Source organism: Mustela erminea, chromosome 11, assembly GCF_009829155.1.
Source record: "Mustela erminea isolate mMusErm1 chromosome 11, mMusErm1.Pri, whole genome shotgun sequence".
In the NCBI taxonomy this organism is placed as follows: Eukaryota; Metazoa; Chordata; class Mammalia; order Carnivora; family Mustelidae; genus Mustela; species Mustela erminea.
The window spans coordinates 58,190,684-58,212,775 of NC_045624.1; the positions used below are offsets into that span (position 1 = coordinate 58,190,684).

The 22,092-nt window shown below is 35.5% G+C and overlaps 1 protein-coding gene across 3 annotated transcripts in view; it reads left to right on the forward strand.

The window, feature by feature from the left end:
- Positions 1-20,504, forward strand: part of CRPPA (CDP-L-ribitol pyrophosphorylase A) — a 299,557-nt gene extending 279,053 nt beyond the window's left edge. For all 3 annotated transcript variants that reach the window (XM_032304813.1, XM_032304812.1, XM_032304814.1), the window contains one exon: positions 19,587-20,504. In XM_032304813.1, the coding sequence (XP_032160704.1) occupies positions 19,587-19,691 (105 nt within the window). In that variant the 3' untranslated portion in view covers positions 19,692-20,504. The remainder of the gene's footprint in view (positions 1-19,586) is intronic.
- The last annotated feature ends 1,588 nt before the right edge of the window (positions 20,505-22,092 follow it).

Sequence of the window (22,092 nt, forward strand, 5' to 3'; positions counted from 1 at the left end):
TATTTTTGCCTTTGCTTTAGCAACTTGACTCTGGTATTGTTGTTCCTTATGCCTTATCATTTTATGGCATGATAGTTCCTAAAATTGACAATGTTTCCTATCTTTGCAGTGTATATGTTTGATGCTATAAACTGTAAGAGAAAATGATATTTAGACTCAGTAAATATTTGCTTTATGTCCTCTACATCTGTTTTACAGAACTCCTTTTTTTTTCTTTTTAATTCTTCCATCAATACCTACTGAAAACCGCTTGCTTCTACCTTTTGTTTAGATGTTACAAATTCTGCAGTGTCCTAATTTGCAAGTTAGGATTTTTATTATTATTAAGCAAAGAGTTGTTCTTCTCTCATCAGTTTGTAGACACATCATAAAACATGAATTACCCTAGTGATTTTTTTTTCTTTTTTGCACTTGTGGAAGAAGAAAATGCCTACCATGGAGGTGTGAGTGTGTGTTAGACCACACACCCAACTTATTGCTGTTGAGTCATTTAAAAATCTCAAGAGGCATTATATTTTTTAATTTGGTATTTAATTAGGCCCTCTGAAAATAATGGATCTTATCTTGAAATTGTCGTTAAGAGCAAGTTTTCTTGGATAACTCTCTAATGTTAAATGTTTAGACTCTATAGATTCTGATTCTGGCTTCAGATCTGAGTTTCTCGGTTATTATCTGTGTGATGGTAGACTTATTATTCAACCTTTGTTGGTGTAAGTTTTCTCAGTAATGGAATTTACTTCATAGGCTTTGTTCTATTTTCTTAATTTTAAGCCCCTAATGATTTTGTGAGATATCCTGTTTTATACTACTGCTGATTTTTTTTAATAAAGATTTCATTTGTTTGACAGAGAGAGAGAGAACACAAGTGGGGAGGGGCAGAGGGAGAGGGAAAAGCAGACTCCCCTCTGAGCAATGTAGAGGAGCCCAATGTAGACCAGATTCCAGGACCTTGAGATCATGACCTGAGCTCAAGGCAGATGCTTAATCTGACCTACCCTGATGGTTTTTGACTTTTATGTTCATGTTTACCTTTTCTTATTAACTTAAAATCAATGATGATTTTATATTGCCTTGACCTTGTGTAAAATGAGAAATGCAGTATGATTTTCAACCCTGCTTATTACCTTTTCACATTCCAGTGCTCTATGATGCACTTTAACTATTTTTTAAATCTTATCTTTGCAGAGTAATTGTTATTATTGAAGCATTGCTTTGCTTCATAACCTATTAAAAGCAATTATCCTTATCTCTGTATAACTGATTTTTTCTTTTCCTATAACAATTTGTACATAGTAATGGATAAGTAGGTACCTTTTTCTTTTCCATGGCCTTTTTGTATCAGGTTCCATAATATTACACTCCTCTGATTTCTTTTTCTAAAGTGTTTCTGCTCTTTCTCAGCCTCTTTACTTCTGTTATATCCCTAACTGCTGAAGGTTCCTAGGACACTATCCTGTGTGATTCCTAAGAGTTCTCATTTACTCTTGGGTTTTAAATACCCTGCACATGTGTGCTTGACTCATTTCCATACTCCAAACTCCGATGTACAACTGCTTATTTGATATTTTCTCTTGGATTCTCCCTAGCATCTCAGATTTAACCAAACTAGACTTTATAACCCCCAGTATCCAAAACCTGATTCTGGTGAATCGAACTTATTAGATAGTGACTATTTATAATAATTGCTTTTTGTCTTACAGTCTCTATTTTTCTAGGGAATATACTGAACATAGTGAACAAAGCTCACTTTTGGCTAGTGCTTAGTTGGGATACTTTTTTCAGTCACTTGACTTTTAGCTTCTTGTGTCCTTGTGTTTTAGAAGTGACTATAGAGCTGTGTTTAATTTATAATCCAACCTGAGAATCTCTGTGTTTCTATCAATGAGTTTAGTCATTTCCATTTATTGAAATTAGAAAAATAGTTGAAACAGGAGCTCCCACTTTTTTCTTTTGACTCCTGTCTGTTGTGCTTTTCTCATATTTTTTCTTACTGAGATTTTTATTTGGTTGCTTTGCATTTTTTCTCAATTATTCATTTTAACTCTAATCTTGAAATAATTTCAGATTTATAAAAATTTCAAAAAGAGTACAAAGCATTCCTGTACACCCTAGACTCAGAATCCCCAATATTAACATCTTATATCACCATAGTATCAAAATCAAGAATTAATTGATACAACACTATAAACTACAAATCTTACCAAATTTTGCTTTTTCTCCCACTGTTGACTTTTCCCTGGTCCAAAATCCAGTCTTGAAACACACATTGCCTATTGTTGGAACCACTTATTCGTCTCATTTAAACTGAGATATATCAACAGTATTTGTCTTTTATGACCTTTCCTTTTTGATAAATATTGGCCTGTTTTGTTATACAGTGTCTGTCATTTTAGGTTTATCTGATGAGCTTTCATGATTAAATTCAGGCTATGGATTTTTCACAAGAATATCACTGAAATAATGTATTCTTCTCAGTGCATCATATCCAGGGGTCACTTAAAATATTTAGAAACCAAGATCTGGGCACCATGGGTTTTCCTTGCACCTGGTATGTCATTATTTGCAATCCCTTTCAGTAGATATTACTGGGAAATATACATGTTTTCATATACTTACTTCCAGATCTATATATGTGTGTTTATATATAATACATAATCTATCTCAAATCAATTGAGTTCATACTGACATCTCTGTTTTCAATCCAACATTATGGGTCTTAATAGCTTCTCCATTTTCTTATATATAATCCCTTTCTCCACCAGTGAAGAATCTTTCATTCTAAGCAGTAAATTTCCTTCCTTTTTTTTATCCCTGGAATATACCCATATGTAATTCCAGAAATGCCAATCTGTACCTCTGGGAATACACATTAGAATGAAATACTATCTTCCAAAATTACTTAGTTTAATTATCTTCTTTGCCATCCTTTTTAGGTTGGTTATTATAACATGTTGGAGTTAATTTGATCTTGTTAATAATCCACTTTGGAAATCACCCTTCTGACTTAGTTGGTTCTAATTGCTTATTTTTTTGAGTATGTAGAACATTAGTGTGGTTCTAAATGTTACAACTGTGCAACAATTCTATTTAATTTGGAGTGTTATCTTACAGTCTTCTGCTTAACATTTCTTGGATGGAAGGTGGTTCATTAATCAAGGTAGTTAAATCCTTCTTTTGTGTAATAACTCTGCATGGATGTATTAAGTTCTCTCCTATTTGTCTGCTGTGGATTTGGCTAGTTTATAGGGGATCTAATTCAGTGCTACCCTCGCCTGTCAATATAGCAAAATCCACTTTCTTTTCATTTCTGTTATTTAATGGTGGAAGAAAGACTTTTGTGTCCTTTAACTTTTTCATTCTCTTTGATATTTCAGGAGCTTGTGTTTTCCCTTTTGCTTCTTTCCCCTTCACCACTTGGTTGACAGAGATGGCTTCTCTCTTCCTTTGTATGTTTTTCACCACCAGGAGAAGACTGCCACTTGGAATCCAGCATGATTTCAAGTCCCTTAAAACTGGTCATGCTGGTCAGATATGCACCTTTTCTTCCTATTTTCACAGTTAAGGCAGGCTTACTCTTTTTGGTGATAGTTTTAGATCAGCTTTACATTCATCAGTAGCTCCTCTCATCCTTCTAAGCTTTTGCAGACTACCTTTTGGCACCATAAGGCTTGTGACAAGGCACAGGAGTATGAGAAATTGCTCATTTACATTTTATGATTTTCTCTTTTTATTTTTTAACTTAAAGTTATTTTGAAGTTCAGAAGTTCTGTCTTCAAGTTAAACTGAGGTGGTTGTATATGTGTGTGTGTTTCTGTGTATGTGTAGTTTTATTTGGTCTTCTCATTGTTCAGTTTTGTTTTTCTTATCAGCCTCTCTCTCTCTCATTCTCTCTTTCTCTTTCTCTTTTAAGGTATTGTGGGAGCTGCCTTTGACTTTAGCTGCCTGGAAGCCCTAACTCTTTCTTACTCTATTTTCTCTCAACTGATAAAGAACACATCCTATTGTTAGACATTTGTAGGCATTCTGAAATTTACTTTGCGTATGTAAGTAAAAATCTAAACTGTGTATTTTTGGTATTTTTAAATTTTTTTATTTTTAAATTTTTTAATAAACATATAATGTGTCTTTATCCCCAGGGGTACAGGTCTGTGACTCACCAGGTTTACACATTTCACAGCACTCATCATAGCACATACCCTCCCCAATGTCCATATCCCCACCACTTCTCCCATCCCCACTCCTCCCAGCAACTCTTAGTCTATTTTTTGAGATTGAGTCTTTTATGGTTTGTCTCCCTCCCGATCCCATCTTCTTTCATTTTTTCTTTTCTTACCCCCCAAACCCCCCATGTTGCATCTCCACTTGCTCATATCAGGGAGATCATATGATAGTTGTCTTTCTCTGACTGACTCACTTCGCTAAGCATTATGCCCTCTAGTTCCATCCACATCATCGCAAATGGCAAGATTTCATTTCTTTTGATGGCTGCATAGTATTCCATTGTAGATATATACCCCATCTTCTTTTTTTTTTTTTTTTTAAATTTATTTATTTATTTATTTTTATTTCCAGCATAACAGTATTCATTATTTTTGCACCACACCCCGTGCTCCATGCAATCCGTGCCCTCTATAATACCCACCACCTGGTACCCCCATCTTCTTTATCCATTCATCTGTTGATGGACATCTAGGTTCTTTCCATAGTTTGGTTATTGTGGACATTGCCGCTATAAACATTCGGGTGCACGTGCCCCTTCGGATCACTACGTTTGTATCTTTAGGATATATACCCAGTAGTGCAATCGCTGGGTCACAGGGTAGCTCTATTTTCAGTTTTTTGAGGAACCTCCACACTGTTTTCCAGAGTGGCTGCACCAGCTTGCATTCCCACCAGCAGTGTAGGAGGGTTTCCCCTTTCTCCGCATCCTCGTCAGCATCTGTCATTTCTTGACTTGTTAATTTTAGCCATTCTGACTGGTGTGAGGTGGTATCTCATTGTGGTTTTGATTTGTATTTCCCTGATGCCGAGAGATGTGGAGCATTTTTTCATGTGTCTGTTGGCCATCTGGATGCCTGCTTTGCAGATATGTCCGTTCATTTCCTCTGCCCATTTCTTGATTGGATTATTTGTTCTTTGGGTGTTGAGTTTGCTAAGCTCTTTATAGATTTTGGATACTAGCCCTTTATCTGATATGTCGTTTGCAAATATCTTCTCCCACTCTGTCAGTTGTCTTTTGGTTTTGTTAACTGTTTCCTTTGCTGTGCAAAAGCTTTTGATCTTGATGAAATCCCAATAGTTCATTTTTGCCCTTGCTTCTGTTGCCTTTGGCAATGTTCCTAGGAAGAAGTTGCTGCAGCTGAGGTCAAAGAGGTTGCTGCCTGTGTTCTCCTCAAGGAGTTTAATGGATTCCTTTCTCACATTAAGGTCCTTCATCCATTTTGAGTCTATTTTCGTGTGTGGTGTAAGGAAGTGGTCCAATTTCATTTTTCTGCATGTGGCTGTCCAATTTTCCCAGCACCATTTGTTGAAGAGGCTGTCTTTTTTCCATTGGACATTCCTTCCTGTTTTGTTGAAGATAAAGATAAAACTCTAAGACCATAGAGTTGAGGGTCTATTTCTGGGCTCTCTATTCTGTTGCATTGATCTATGTGTCTGTTTTTTGTGCCAGTACCATACTGTCTTGATGATGACAGCTTTGTAACAGAGCTTGAAGTCTGGAATTTAAACTGTGTATTTTAATTGCTCTCCCAACAATTTCATTGATCTTAGAACATTTTGGTCACTTACCTAACACTTTTTATGCTACTGTTCTTAACCACTATTTTTATCTTTACTGTCTATTTAAATGTTACAGTTGTTGATTTTCTGAACACACTGCTTTCAGATTTATTTACTTATTTTAAAGCTCTTCAATTTTCCAAAGCAGTCTACCCTATTTGACCTTACATTTGAAATTACTTTTCTTCCACTTGAGATACATCCTTTACTGTCAGAATATTTTTAGGAATAAACTTATATGAAGGAGTTCATATTTTATCTTCATTCTTGATATGTAGTGTTTGTGGTAGGAAGTTAAAAAGTATTCTAGGTAAACAGTGTTTGTTTATTTGTTGGAGGGAGACTATTTGCTTTTTGTCTACAGCACTTTGCAAATACTTCATTGCATTCTTGCTTCCATTGTTGCTGTGAGGAAGACTGTAGTGAGTCTGATTGTTAGTCCTCTATCGGTCTATTCTGTCTAGCTGCTTTAAGATTGTCTCTTTATATTTAGGTTTCACAATTCATTTATTCATCTACTTGTTGAATTTCCTTTTTATGAACCTTGGAATTTACTGGGTTTCCTTTATGAATGAGTTCATGTATTCTGGAATGTGTTCTGGAAATTTTTTAGCAATAATTCTTATTTTTATTTTTTCCCCATTGTCTCCATTCTCCCTTTCTGGAGTTCTGATTAAATATATATTGGGCATTGTTATCATATTTGTGAAATGCCACAACCTTCTTTTACACTTCCTATTTTTTTTCATTTCTGTTACGAATTTTGAGTCATTTCTCCAACTCTGTCTTCAGTTTCAATCATAGTCTTTTCAGTTATGTCTAATCTGTTTTCTGACCCATGCTTCCGGATTTTTTGTTTGTTTAAATTCAGTAATAGTTTTCATTTGTAGAAGTTCTATTTCTTTTATATTTCAAATCTACATATTTGAGAATATAGTTCTGCTTTTTCGTTTTTGTGTTTCCCTCTTCATTTATTTGTTTTTTTTTTCCATAGTTTTAAGAATATTTTGTGCTTAAGAAGTTTAATGCTGGTTTTATTTTCATAATGAATTGGTCTTTTGTTTCCTTCATAACTTGTTATTATGAATATGTGTATGTGTTTGTCTGACTTAACTGACTACATACTACATAAAATAGACAAATGGGTGTCTGTTCACATCTTAATGTATAGCCTACTATCTGGTGTCAGGTAAATTCTTTTTTTTTTTTTTTAAGATTTTATTTATTTATTTGACAGATCATAAGTAGGCAGAGAGGCAGGCGGGGAGAAAGAGAGGAAGAAACAGGCTCCCTGCTGAGCAGAGATCCCAATTCGGGGCTCAATCCCAGGACCCTGAGATCATGACCTGAGCTGAAGGCAGAGGCTTAACCCACTAAGCCACCCAGGTGCCCCTGGTGTCAGGTAAATTCTTAAATAGTTGTTGAAAGGAGTCCCTATTCTCATTGCGTCATTGGTTAAGTAAGCTTTTTTTTTCCCTCATTTCATCATTAGAAGTTAAGTTTTTAAATACTTCCTGTTTAGAGAAAGTCTCCACTGATTGGTAATTTTTAGAGCCCTTGCATATCACAAATGTCTTCTTTTTTATTCTTCTAACACTTAGAATTCTAAGTTAACGATCTTTTCCTTAAATGCCATTTTCTTGTGGTACTTAGCATTTCACAAAAGGCCGTCCTTGCCTATTGGAAATAATCAGTATTCTCTGTGAAGGCTATTGAATTTTTATATTTAAATTCGAAGGTAATATGTGAATATGACTTCTTTGGGGATTGTCTCTAATTTTGCCTGGCACTTAATGATACCTCTGTCTATAATTTCTGACGTTAAATTCAATTAAGGGATTTTTTTTTCTGCATCATTATGACTTCTGCAATATCTATTGTGTTTTCTCCCCAGATTTCCTTTATATAATTTTTAAACTAATGCCTTGACTTTTCATGAACTATTTCAGTCCTTTATTCCTTTGAGTTCTAAACATTTTCAAGTTTGACTCCCACTAATTGAATTCAGCTTCATATAGAAGTAGGTTGTCTCCCACCTCCAGTGAGATTGCTAATTCAAAATACATTTATTTAATACCTACATGAAATCTCTTATGACATAAAATTTTTCCAGCTTTGTTCCCAGGCCTATGACTGAAGAATCTTCTTGAATCTTACTGTTGTCCTCACTTAGTAGGGTTACTTCAGAGAGATTTAATTCCAGTGATTCCATATCCCCCTAGAATATTATTTTGCACATCTGATTTTTTTTCTTTCTCCTCACTGGGAAGAAGCTTTCTAGGCAACTTCTACCATTTGTGATCTCCTCCATGAGACAGAACTCTACTCTGATGTAGGAGGGACTTTGCCAGTTTAGTTTTTTGGTAGTTAATACTGATAAAAAGAATACCAGTCTGGTCAGGATAGGACTCTATTTATAAATTGTGATTTAAAGTTTCCGTCTTGGGAGGCGGTTGAGTTTTTAATGTAATGGTAAACTTTCCACTTTACTGTGGAACTTGGATATTAAAATTTGGATACTAACTAATCACGCATTTAACCAATATTCAGGAGTCTAATGGTTATTAACTAGGTGTATTTTTCTTTTTAACTGCTCAAAACTATTCCAACAGTAATTCTCTCTCTCTTTCTCCTCTCTTATTCTCTCTCTCTCTCTCTTATACACACACGGCTACCGAGAAAATATGTTTGCATTGACCCTATTTAAGTTTCTCCTGTATGAAATTTGTAATTAAAATTTTGAATATAAATTTTATGGGAAAAACTTAGTCTTTCTGCTCTAAAAGAATTATCAATATTTTTGTATTAGTAGTTTTTCTACCTAGACCATCCACTCAAGAACAAACTGTTCTGGATAATCTTTCTGCCCCTCCTGTCACCTTTCATGCATTATGGAAACAGTATCCATTCTTCACCATTCACACCTAGTATGTGTTGCTTTTCGCCTTATGCAGCCATCCTATCTCAGAATGTTCGCCTTGTCATCTGACTTTATCCCCTTGACTTGGGTATATTAGTGTAAATTTATCCGTGTCCCTTACATCTTACTTTTTCTTTCGTAAAAGGGGGAATCATGTAGCGCAAAATTGTAGCTTTGACATCTTTCCAGTTTCTAAGTACAGATACAAGTTTTTTCTTATTTTTATTTTTAGGAAGTTATTCCCATAAGGATATGTCCTTTATCTAAATACTTTGATATTTTGGGGCGCCTGGGTGGCTCAGTGGGTTAAAGCCTCTGCCTTTGGCTCAGGTCATGATCCCAGGGTGCTGGGATCGAGCCCCGAATCGGGCTTTCTGCTTAGTAGGGAGCCTGTTTCCTCCTCTCTCTCTGCCTGCCTCTCTGCCTACTTGTGATCTCTGTCTGTCATATAAAAAAAAGAAAAAAACTGATATTTCATAGATGTCTTAATAGTCATACACAAAGCCAGATCTTTATAGAATTCATTAGCAATTTAACCCAGTTAGTATACATTTATTGAGTACCTACTATGAATTAGTACTTTATTTGAGGTTATAATATAATTTGGGAGAGTTGCCTTTTACTATCTGCAGTTTAGCTAAGAGAATAAGACTTATACATATGGAAATCTAATAAAAATTTTAATAAGGGATTGTGAGACAGATTATGATAATGTAAATTACTGATGTTCAGTAAAGCAGATACTAGTCATCACAGCCAGGTTTTCAGAAATAGATGTGAAGTAGAAAATTGCTAGGAAATCATTTTACTAAAGAAGGAATGACTGATGGTACCAGTATGGCTACAGAAGTAGATTCTGTAGAGAAGTAAGAACTGTGGCTAGAAGGGTTAATTAGGTTGATTGTGGACAATCTTAAATGCTTAAGTGAAGAATGTGCTGAAAGAAACATGAGTTTGATCTAAGGGAAATGGTGTCCTAGTTGAGTTGAGAGCAGTACCTACAGGCCAAAAATGTAGCCAGTTAGGACATCCTAGAGGAATCAAGCTCCAGGATGATATGAATGTAGACTTGGAACAGTTGGAGTGTGACTGGTGAGGCATATCACAATAGGAAGCTAGGAGGACTTGGTAACTGCTGGGAGGGTGTGTAGGATCAAAAAATTTTGCTAACTAAAGGGATGTTGTAAACAAGACCACTTTTTCAACTTTATTAAGTTGTAGAATTGATTGTATGAATGATGTTATAAGAAAATAAAGTATGACAGTGTGACAAATCCCAGATCTAGAAATAATTGACACAATAATGAGCTGCTTGTTTCTCATGGTAGACAGCTGCTTTTTGGCTGCCCATGTTTTATCCCCCGTACTCTGGCACTCAACACTACATGGTTTGGGTCTTTCTTATCTTTATTCTCTATTTCTATTCAGCAGAGTAACCATGCTGTGTCCCAGAGTTTTGGACCAATTACTTTTCTTTTCTTTTTTTTTTTTTTTAAGACTTTATTTATTTATTTGAGAGAGAGAGAGCGAGCATGTCCATGCGTGCAAGCACTAGTGGGGGAAGGGCAGAGGTGGAGAAGCAGACTCCCCACTGAGCAGGGAGCCCCACATGGGGCTTATCCCAGGACCCACATCTTGGTTTTGTTTTTGTTTTTGTTTTTTTGTTCTTTTTTAAGATTTTTTTTTTATATATAGAGAGAGTGAGTGAGTGAGAGAGAGAACATAGCAGAGGGTAGGGCAGAGGGAGAGGGAGAAGCAGACTCTCCACTGAGCATGGAGCCTGACCTGGGGCTCTGCCTCAGGACACTGGGATCATGACCTGAGCAGAAAGCAGATGCTTAACCGAGCCACCCAGGTGCCCCCCAGGACCCATACCTTGAGCTGAGCCAAAACCAAGACTTGGACGCTTAACTGACTGTTCCACCCAAGGGCCCCTGACCAATTCCTTTTTCTTAGCTCTTTCTACAGATACGTATTGAGCACCTATAGTATGGCAAGGCATGGAGAATAGAGGAGACTGCTGTGTGAGAATCATGTTAATAAGGAAAGCCAGGTGCATTTTCATAGTATTGTATTACCGAGGTATTTAGGGGGTCGTAGTTTAACTCAAATGAGAAGGAAGCAAACGCTTTTTATTTGGAGAGGACTGTTTTGTTTTTCTCACACTCTGCCAGTAAGTGCTTTTTCCTGAAGTTTTGAATTTTATGCACACGAAACATTCATCTTCATCTCCACTAGGGGGCAGTGTTTTACTGTTAGATTTTTTTTTTTTTTTTTTCCCTTCTGTGTGAGAAAAAGGTATATGAATTTTTTGATTTGGTATTATCTTATAAATGTAATAAAAATGTTTAAAGATTTCTAAGTCTAATTTAACATTTTTACATATCATATATTCTGTATTTTTGTATATTGTACATGCTTTCTATAAAGATATGTAGATATAAATGTATGTATGGATATAGATTGTGCACTTTTTTTTTGGAAGCTTTTGACATTTTCTGGCATTTAAAAAATTTTTTTATTAACATATAATGTATTAGACATTTTCTGGCATTTTGATAATTTTTGCATGAGTTCACCAAAATAAGGATTGATGGCAGAAGGATATTAATGTCAAAATGAGGGCAACCTGGATTTTGGACAGTTTTGTAACTCATGGAAACTGAATTAGACTTTAGGAATGGAAGTTGCTGAGACAATGTATTGTTTACCTTTCAAAAAGGACTGTGTAATCTCCTGAGACATCTAAAGCCTAAATATGTATACACATATATCTTAACTTTATAGTTTTCCTTTTAACAGAGGACATTGTGTTCTTTAGGAGTGATGTGTGTGGAGGATGAATATCTCTAAAAGATTTCCTTTCAGGTTGTCTATAAAGATTTGGACAGCAATGATGTCATAGCTTTTCCTGCTATTCTTTGAGAGCATATTCCACAAAATCCACATAAATTTGATCCTAACAGCATACTATAAATTTATGTCCCATTAATTCAAGTACTGAGAGCTGTGTAGTACAGTAATATAAATAAATATATTAAAATAAGCCTTTTAACAAGTTCTTCAAGTTTATGTACACTGGGAATAGTTTTGCCCTAAGCTGTCCTTGAGAAAATGGAAGGGAGCATTTAGTGAGTAAGGAATTTTGAAGACGTAGGCATTATAGAAAATTGATGACTTATACACACTTCTGAGATGTAATTTCTCTGGGACTGCAGTCTTGTCCAAATAGTAATAGGTGATGGGAAGGTGGGAATGAAGAGCCACTATAAATTATGGAGGTTTTTCCTGTCATTCCCAATCTTCTATGAAAATAGTGACATCTCCTACTTGTCCTGATTTCCCAAATTTTGCCAATGGCTTAGAAGTCCCATGAGAATTTCTGCATCAAAACTCTAGGACTCCATTGAAGATGATAGACACATAAAACTGTCATAAGGAAACCTACCTATCAACCGGAAAACAAAACAAGTCACATACAAAAAACACTGAAGTCCAAGATTCAGTTGACAAGACTTAATTACTCTGGAGTAAATTTAGAATTACCTTATGTGTTTAAGAGAGAATATTAATTAGAGCTTTTGTAGTGTCTTTCATCTAAGCATAATATATGTCATCTTAATCTTGAAATGACAAGGGATAAAGAAATAGCCAAATTTGGTGTTTCTCGATAAAACCCATGTGAATTCCCATTCTAAGTAATTCAGTTTGAGGGTATAGAAAACTTAAAAGAGCTATTATATATTTATATTTCATCTCATGTTTTTCCTAATATTTAAAAAAATCTGACTATTGAGAAACTCTTCAGGATATGAATGAGCAATTGTTAATGTACTGAATAAAATTAAGTATAAACTTTTTGTTGTTTCCTTTAGCTTGACTTCCACAATGTTTTTCTTAACCTCTAAGTCAGCAGAAGAAAGCTAAGGCCTTGTGAATTATTAATATAATTCTTTCTTGGACCTTTTATTGAAGACTAAAGTATTCAAAAAAAATATGTTTTCTTTGCAGATTTTGAAGTTTTTTTATGGAGATGAATGTTTCCTGGAAATTTGGACAGTGTTCTGTATTATTGATTTTATGTGATAACAAATGAAATTTAGTTCCCAGGATTTAAACAGTCTTGAAACTAAATTTTAAAACAACTTATTTTTCTTATTAGAAGAATAAGTTATGTTCATTATGGAAATTTTGAGAGTAAAACACAGAGAAGAAATGAGAACAGCCATGAATCCATCATCCAAAAGTAACTCTTATTGGGGCCCTCAGTGGCTCAGTCAGTTAAGTGTCTGCCTTCCGCTCAGGTCATGATCTCAGGGGTCCAGGGATTGAGTCCCAAGTGGGGCTCTGTGCTCAGCAGGGAGCCTGCTTCTCCCTCTCCCTCTGCTTGAGCTCTTTTGTACTCTCTCTCAAATAAATACATAAAATCTTTAAAAAAATAATTCTTGTTAACATTTTGATATTTCCCCTCCTAGTATTTTAAGAAATCAGGCCCATCCGTTCTTTATTTCCTTTCTGACTGGCTTCTATTTTTTAAATACACTTGTAACCAAGAAAGAACTTGAATGCTGCATTTTTGAGCTGGAAGTTATGTTTTTAATTGTTTTATGACAGGATAGAGTTAGTATTTTTTTTTATTTTTGCCCAGTTTTATTGGGAAGTAATTGATAAGAGTTAGCAATTTTTAAGATTTTTCTCAAAAATTTGACATAGCTGTGAATAGGATAATAGGAAACAAGGCATTATGATGAAGATCTTTTAGATTTAAGAGATAATGCAGACTAACTCATCTTGCCTCACTAAATAGCCTTCTGTTTTTCCTTAAATTCAAGAAATGTATGCCTTTGAGTTTTATGTGTGATTATGTCAAAATTGGTGTGCTGCGTTTCAAGTTTATGCTCTTTATGGCTGGAGAGTAGAAATTAAAGTAAACCTGAAGCCTGGATATTGCTAGAGTTACAGATAGGAAATGAACTGTTGATAAATTTAATTTTAGTAGATTTATTTTGATATTTTTTGTGGGAATTTGGGTGCTCACTTTCCCTGCAATATCTTTGTGAGGCCTAGCCTATCACATTGTGTTATGCCACAATGAAAATCCGCCATGATCTCTTGTTCCCTCAAGATCTCTTGTCCGTTCTGGACTTTGAAGTTTTTGCCTCCTTTTCTCATCCTTCCCCACCTCCTTCAGGCATCACTCCAGCGTCACGTGGTCTCACCACACTCTGAATTCCCTCATCCCTTTATGCCCAGCTGTAGCAATATTACCGCCTGGTTCTTTGAATATTTACATACATGATGTTGTATGTAATGGGGTTTTTTCTAAAGAAATGGGGTTGACTTTTTTTTATGCTTGTTATTTTCATGTAGTAAACACTCCCCATATGTGATTTTCTAAATGCCCCAAACAGGTGTTTTGATGGTGGCAGTGGGGTGTAGCAGTAGGTAAGAAAGCAATAGGAAGTGGAATGGTAATGTGGCCCTAAGTATGAAGATGGTTATAGTGATAATTCACCATTTCTCTCTGTACTTCAGTTTTGGATATATATGTATATATTTTAACCTGTCCTCAGGCTCACTGATACTGTTTTCTGCTCTGCCCATCTCATGTTAAACCAATCCATTATTAATTTCAAGTAGTATATTTTACAGTTGTAAATATTCTTTATTATAGATTCCCATGCAACGTTGAAAATAAGTCCATTTTTCATCAGTGTTTCCATCTCCTTCTCTTTTTTAACATATTAATCATAGTTATTTTGAAATCCTTGCATGCTAATCCAACATATGGATTACGTTTGGAAAAGATCCTATATACGGATGATTTTCTCTCAAGTTTTTTTTTTTTCCTGTTTGCTGCTTCTTTACTCATCTAGTAAGATTTTATTATAAGCCATACTTGAGTAATAAAACTTTTTAAAGGCTCTAGCTTATTTTAGCTTCCTCCAAAGAATATTAAAAATTTGTTCTGGCAAACATTTCTATTATTGGGAGATCTACCTGATCTTCTGAGGCTGTTTAAACTTTGTTAGGGCAGGTTCAATTCCGTTTTGTCTTTATTCCCAGGCTGTAAGCATGGCCTTTTCGAGCCGTCATCGAAAAGCAATGGATATTCACCAAAATCTCTTCATTCTCTCTGGACTCGTATCTAACCTCCTTGTCCTCGGCACAGTGTGGCCTCTGAATCTTTGCCCAACTCCCCAGCTCTCCAGCAGCTGTTCTCTGCAGGGCCCCCTGAGTTCTTCCTGCAGAAGCCCGGCTTAGAAGCTGACCAAGGAAGGAAGGAATACTTAGCAGATTTTTAGGACTTCTCTGTAACTCTCCATGGTCAGGGACCTTATCAGCACAAATCCACGCCACCTAACAATTTAACAACTCTAAATTGTAATCTGTGTCTTTTCTACCTGGAGAGGCTGTCATTCTCTTCTTTGGCTTTATTTCTCTTCTTTATAGTTTGGGAAAATTCTCTCAACAAGACAGCTGGGGTGAATGTTACGTAACAGGCTTTTCTTTCAAGGATTGTAGGCACTCGCAGGTTACTGTCCAAGAGCCGCAGCAGTGTCCCTACCTATAGTAGATAATCAGATTGAACTGTTACGTGTGATGAGAGGATAAGCGCAGCTACTGTGTCACGGGTGAAGTTCGTGCACACCACAAAAATAGTTCTCACAACCCTTGTGAATAGATACTTTCCTGGTCTCTGTGGTTTATTTGTCTTGTCTGATTTAGTCCCCACAGAAAAGTGGTGAGGCAACAAATATTGTTAACGTGGTTTTAGCTGAAAAAGAAAAAAATGGAGAGCTGTGAAACTTAAATAATTTGCTTGAAAATCGTCAAAGCCCTTATTTGAATACCAACATTCTCATTCTAGAGTCGGTGCCCTTATCGATTGCATAATTTATGAAAGGAATAGTATAATTTAATTAAGGAATATACAAATGGGCTGGCGCATGTAAAATAACTTTGTAACTCAAGTTTTGCAATTCTGGCACAGAAACATCGTTAAAATCAAGAGAAATATTTTGAAATTGAGCATATACTTTTTGACAAATAATACACTTCATATTATTACGGATAGCAGAGAGTTCTCATATGCCCTCTACCTATCTCCTTATTTTTGGCAACTAAAGTCCATAGTTCATTCAGATTTCCTTAGTTTTAGCTAATGTATATTTTTTATTCCAGGATGTTATATTACTTTTAGTTTGTCACGTCTCCTTATGTTCCTCTTGGCTGTAACAGTTTCTTAGACTTGTTTTTGATGAACTTCACAATTTTGAGGAGGATTGTTCAGATATATTGTAAGATGCCCTTCTTTTGAAATGTGTGTAATATTTTCCTCATGATTAGATTGGGGTTATGGGTTTTGGGGAGGAAGACCACAGTAGTCAATGCTATTTTCATTACATCGTATCAAGAACATGTACTGTAAACATTCTTCAATATTCATGTTGACTTGGCTTTCTTAATTTTAACATTAACATTTTTGTTATATCATATTTGGAATACACAAAGGAATATATTTATATATACGTATATATACATATACACATTTTTGTGCAGCTGATGATAAAACGATCAGCTATAACTCTCCCCCACCCTGTTCCCCCACCTCCTCAATTAAAAACACTGGTTTTCATATATACTGGCAGCAAGAAATGATTTTTTAAAGATCTGTTTGAATTTGCCTTTAAAAAAAAATTGAATTAGCAATGCTTTTATAGAGAGTGTGAGTTTTGAGATGAGTTTGAACTCCATACATTTTTGAACACCTCTTTGTACAAAATAGAATTTTCTGAATATAGGTGGTTCTCACCATCTTGCTTAATCACTTTTTGAATTTCTGCATTTTTCAGAAATAAAATGATTGAGCTTAGACAGAAAGGGAAAATAGTGGAATAACATAGGTTCTTCTCACTGAATTAAACATCATTCCAAATGATGCCTATAGATATTGCAGAAATAAATTAACCTTTGAAAGAGCATTCTTAGGGGCGCCTGGGTGGCTCAATGGGTTAAAGCCTCTGCCTTCAGCTCAGGTCATGATCCCAGGGTCCTGGGATCAAGCCCCGCATCGGGCTCTCTGCTCAGCAGAGAGCCTGCTTCCCCCTTTCTCTCTGCCTACCTCTCTGCCTACATGTGTTCTCTGTCTGTCAAATAAATAAATAAATAAATCTTTAAAAAAAAAAAAAGGCATTCTTACATTCATTAGTGAAAGATATATAAGGTAGGGAGCTATCAAAATGAAAATAGAAGATTTGTTCTAAGATTTAGAAATACAATTTTTCTAGCCCTAGGATCTTAAAACGGATTTCCCCCTTCTTTGTGTGTTGCTCTGCTGCTTTCATTATGACAAGTATAAATTGGTTTCAAAGAGGCTATACAGATAGTCTTTTTCTGGGGCACCTGGCTGGCTCAATCAGATAGTCTTTTTCTGTTTATTTTTAAAGGATAAACTAATTTTCATAATCTGTTCTATGCTTCAATTTAATAAATGAGATGGGCATAGATGTGTATTATAAACCCTGCGTTATTGTAATTAACTAATCATTAAGAGTTACAGATTCATATTCAGAGTTCATTTATATTTTGTTCAGTTTAAGAATGTTTATTTATGTATTTATGAATGATATCTGCTCCTGTATAAGTGTATCACATTTTAAGCCCAAACATATTTGGCTTTAGAATGGTTTACGTGTGATTTAGGTCTTGTGATATTAAGGAAACCAGTATAGCATTTGAAATCCAGTACTGCAAGATGCAGAGTAGCCACCATTCAATCCCTTGTGGGTTTTCCCCAGGTCTACGCCTTAGAACACAATCAGGGAAATTGATGGAAAAGTGTAGCTTATGCAGAGGTGGTCTCTCATCACCATCCTCATAGATGGCGAACCTATATGCCTCTGTGCTGGTGAAGGTGTAGTAGTGGAAATGTTTTGATAATATTCTTTGTACCATTGCCAGGCTTCCTGCCAAATATGCAAATAGGAGTAAGCAAAGTAACCCCAAAATGGTGAATGTTAAGAAACGTCTTAAACAGAAAGGGTGATGATATCTCTATCATAGCCTCCTTTGCTCTGAGTTCATTATAATTTATGGAGTGCTGCCATGTGAACTAAGTGTTCTTTATTCAAAGACAAAATGAAAAATACTTTACATAAAGAAACTCATCATCTGGTGGAATAGATGGTCAACTAAAAAGACTATTAGAATTCAGTGTGCTGGAGGAATTAATAGCTATGGAAACAGAGAGTTGCCTCACCCAGCTGGCCTGGGGGCTGGAGTCCAGGTAGATTGCAACCAATGATAACTGAGTGGAACCACAAGGAATAACTAGGGTCAGCTAAGCTAGAAATGGTGTGAGATAGCTTTCCTGGCAAAGGGATTCGCTGGGGCAAAGGAATGGAAGTTTAGAAAAGTACCTTGTTTGGGCAGTCTTAAGCAGTTCTGTGTGGCTTGGGGAATTGAGTGAATATAAGGGAATGACAGGAAGAGGTTTGAAAGATAAAAAGGTAGAGTTCTGACTTGATCCTGAAGTTCGGAGGTAGCCTTGAAAGGATTTTAGGCAGAGTAGTGATCAGATCTCTATGTTAAAATAAATATTCTGACTGCTGTGTGGGAAACAGGGCAGAAGAGGACATGACTTCAGAGAGACTGTTTACAAGATCGTTCCTGTAATTTAGGATAGAGATGTTTTGCTGGCAGCACCAGTTTGAATGGAGTAAATGGATTCAAGAAATATTAAGAAGGTAGATGCAGTAGGTACTGGTGATACACCTAACGCTAGGAAAGGCTATGAAGGATGATGTCGGCATTTAGAAGTTGATTACCAGGTCCCTCTTTTTGAACCTAGCACAATTCACAATACAGAGACTCTAAAGATATTAGCTCTGTTTTGACTTTCCCTTCCCCTTCATCCCTCTCAAGAAACTTAAACAGTTGGAATAAACATATATTCATAGGCAATATGATTTCACAGGCAAAACCACATTTTAGCAACTTGTGAGAAACTCATTTCACTAATGTGCCTGACCTTACTTCACAAACAACAAGCCTTTTTAATTTTTCCTCCCAGACTGGTGTTCACAGTTTATAACAAAGTTTCTTATTGGGGAACACTCAGAAAGATGAAGGAAAGGCTTGTATCATCGATGAAATATTCACACTTGTATAAAGAGCCAGAGTTGGTCAGATGCAGGATTAAGGGAAAATCTTTTGTTTCATGCTGCTAGCATTTGAAAGTGTGTCAGTGTTTTCCTGGTATCTGCAGGAGATATATTTTGTATATAATGAACAGTGCTTGTGAAAGCATTTCTCCTTTATTGGAGGGACCACATACATACCAGTGACTGGTCTGAGTTCCATAGAATGCCAAGTCCAGAGAGCAGGGGACCTTGAAAAGTGTCTCCCTGAACTCATAAAAACAGGAGGATAGTAGTTGAGAGAGGCTGATTGGGAAGGTGTTGATCAAAGAGTGCAAACTTCCAGTTGTGAGGTGAATAAGTTATGGGATTATGTATAGCATGGTGACTATAGTTAATATCGTATACTTGAAAGTGGCTAAGAGAGTAGATCTTGAATGCTTTCACTACCCTCTCAATGGTATGTATATGTATGAGGTGATGGATTAACGAATCTTTTTGTAGTAATCATTTCATAACACATAGGTATATCATAACATTACACTGTACACTTCACACTTACATAATGTTATGTGTTAATTATCTCTCTATAAAGCTGATGGGGAAAAAACCTAAAAATATTTAAAAGACCCCTAAAACCTAAAAACCTAAAAAAAATTAAAAGAGTAAAGAAACCATTAAATTTAATGTGTGACATATTTTCTTTTTAAAATAATCATTGTTTAATCTTTTTTTATTTCCAGGATGAGCAGAAGCTACAAGCAAGTTTAAGGGAAGGAGCCACGATTATTACCACTTTAATCAAAGAAAGAAATTCTGGACTTGTTGGTCAACTACTGATAGCATGAAGAACACAGAGAAAATTATGTTGTGGGTTTTTAGAAACATTTTCCTAGGCATCTCTGCCATTCTTCCCACCCTCCTGCATATGGTAAAATGTTTAAGTTGTTCTTCATGTCTCACAATTTGTAGAATGCGATGTCTGGGTTATAGAAATGAATCTGTGTTTATATCTGTGGGGAAAAAACCACTTTTGTGCATGTCCAATATAAATTAATCGGAAAATATGCAAATGGAAAGTAATAACCTTCACGTAATCTTCTGCAAAGGCATGAAAAATCAAACAGAAAATGTGATGGGTGAGCTAATCCTCCTAGGAATGAAAATTTAGAAAACTTCAACTATAATCTTATTTCTGTGTTAACTAGCAAATCACAGTATCATAAAACTAGTAAAAAAAATTAGAATTATTTTTAATTCTAAAATTGTCCTCTTATTAGGTGATATTTTGACTTGTTTTCTGATTTTCAACACCTTAAAAAAATAAAGAGATAACAGGGAACTCTGGTTCAAGTATTTTCACTGTTGGGCTCACATAACTCTAGATCCATAAAGGAGATTTAGTTCCCTCCTGCTTTTCTGTTTTAAAATTGTGTGTTTTCCTCGGTTTATGAAAAATAATTTTGACTTATTTTAAAAAGTTTCTGATTTTTCTGATTATACTTAAAAGAAGACCAGAAATCTTCATAAAGGTGAAATTATTTTGGTCAGTGCCAAGTTAGTCTTTTCTGAAAGGTAGAGAGTCGTAAATTATTTTTTGATACAGATACTGCTGTCTTTTTTTTATTTTAATTTTTATTTAAGTAGGCTCTATGCCCAGCATGGAGCCCAATCCAGGACCCGAACCCACGACCCTGAGATCAAAACCTGAGCTAGATCAAGAGTAAGACTCTTAACCGACTGAGCCACCCAGGTACTCTGATCCTTTTAAAGTCTTTTAAAATCAAGTTCTTACTCTTTCAAATTTCCACTGGTATGTACATGTTAAAAGTGTAAATGATTTTCCCTTACATTAAATTTTGCAAAAAAAATGTATATACTATCATTAGCAATAGCTTTTATTCTATTTTTACATTTATGAAATCACATTAGGACAGATTCCAAGGCTTAGGTTACTTGTGGAAACTATAAAAGTTGCATGAGGTGTTACCAGTTAAAACTAAACTGGAAGAATTTCTATGAAACCTCTTCTTAACATGTTGGATGATTTTCCCTGTTTTTATCTAGGACCTATATTAGTAGGAGAGTTTATATTTTACATTTAAGTAATCGTAGAATATAATGGATGTTAAGTAGTTGCTTCAGTTCATTCTCCTAAATGAAAAGTTTTATTTCAGTGTAGCTTAGATCTAAATTCCTGGGCTTGCCACTTTATTTTCTTTCTCTTTCTCTAGGGAGGATAAAAAATTATAAATGATTTAATTCAGAATTTTGACGGTGAAAATATGTGGGCAATATGTAGATTTCTGGCTAGAACATCTGTGTCATTGTTAAGGTAGTGGGCTGAGTGTGTTGTGAAAAGGTCCACCCCTACACCTTCTGAACTCTTCAGGTAAAACTGTTTTAAGAATTTGGAAGTGGTTATAAAGGCAAATAGGAAAATATTGTCAGGGATTTAAAGAGAAAGTGGTTTTGAGTAAAAGGCAAAAACTGTGTCTGCGACACAGCAAAATTACTATATGGATTGAGTGCTGGTTAAGTTACCTTAAATTTCAAATTATTAATGGTTTGTAAGGCCAGACAAGAATTTATCTGGAAGCGATGACTAATGACTTTACCCTAGGCAAAGGGAATATTTAGTATAATGAGATTTTAGGTAATAAAATATTAAATTATGACGGAAATAATCACTGTTGTCATCATCACCATTATCATAGCATTTGATTTTTTTCCTTACAGTTTACAAAGTGATTGTCAGCTTTGAAAATAATTTAAAGAAGTCTCCCCACATCCTTTATTGTGTAGGTGGAAATTGAGGTTCAGTGATCTTAACTACCTTGTTGAGAGCCATGTGACTGCCTAGTAACAAAAGGTAGAGATTAAACTTAGGACCAGTGAAAATAAGTTTGAAGCTCATCTCCCTGTTTAATTATGATGTTGGCAAAAGCCATCCAACTGAGAGGCTCTGGGAAGTAAGCCAGAGGCTCCTGATGAGCCTTGGAGGAATGGTCAAAGAAGGACAAACCATCCCAATGACCATAGGAAAGTTCTGAAGCTTGTGACTTTCCAGCCATCTTTCAAACATACAGAAATTTCAGGTAGGGGTGAAGGGAATGGAGAAAAATTTTGGCCAAGAGAGAGGGATAAACTTGTTCTTAGTGTTGAAGAGATCCAGAGACAACTTTGTGGTAAATTTCCATCACTGCTTCTTTCATGGGAACTGTCTATTTTCACTTTACTTTCTAAAAT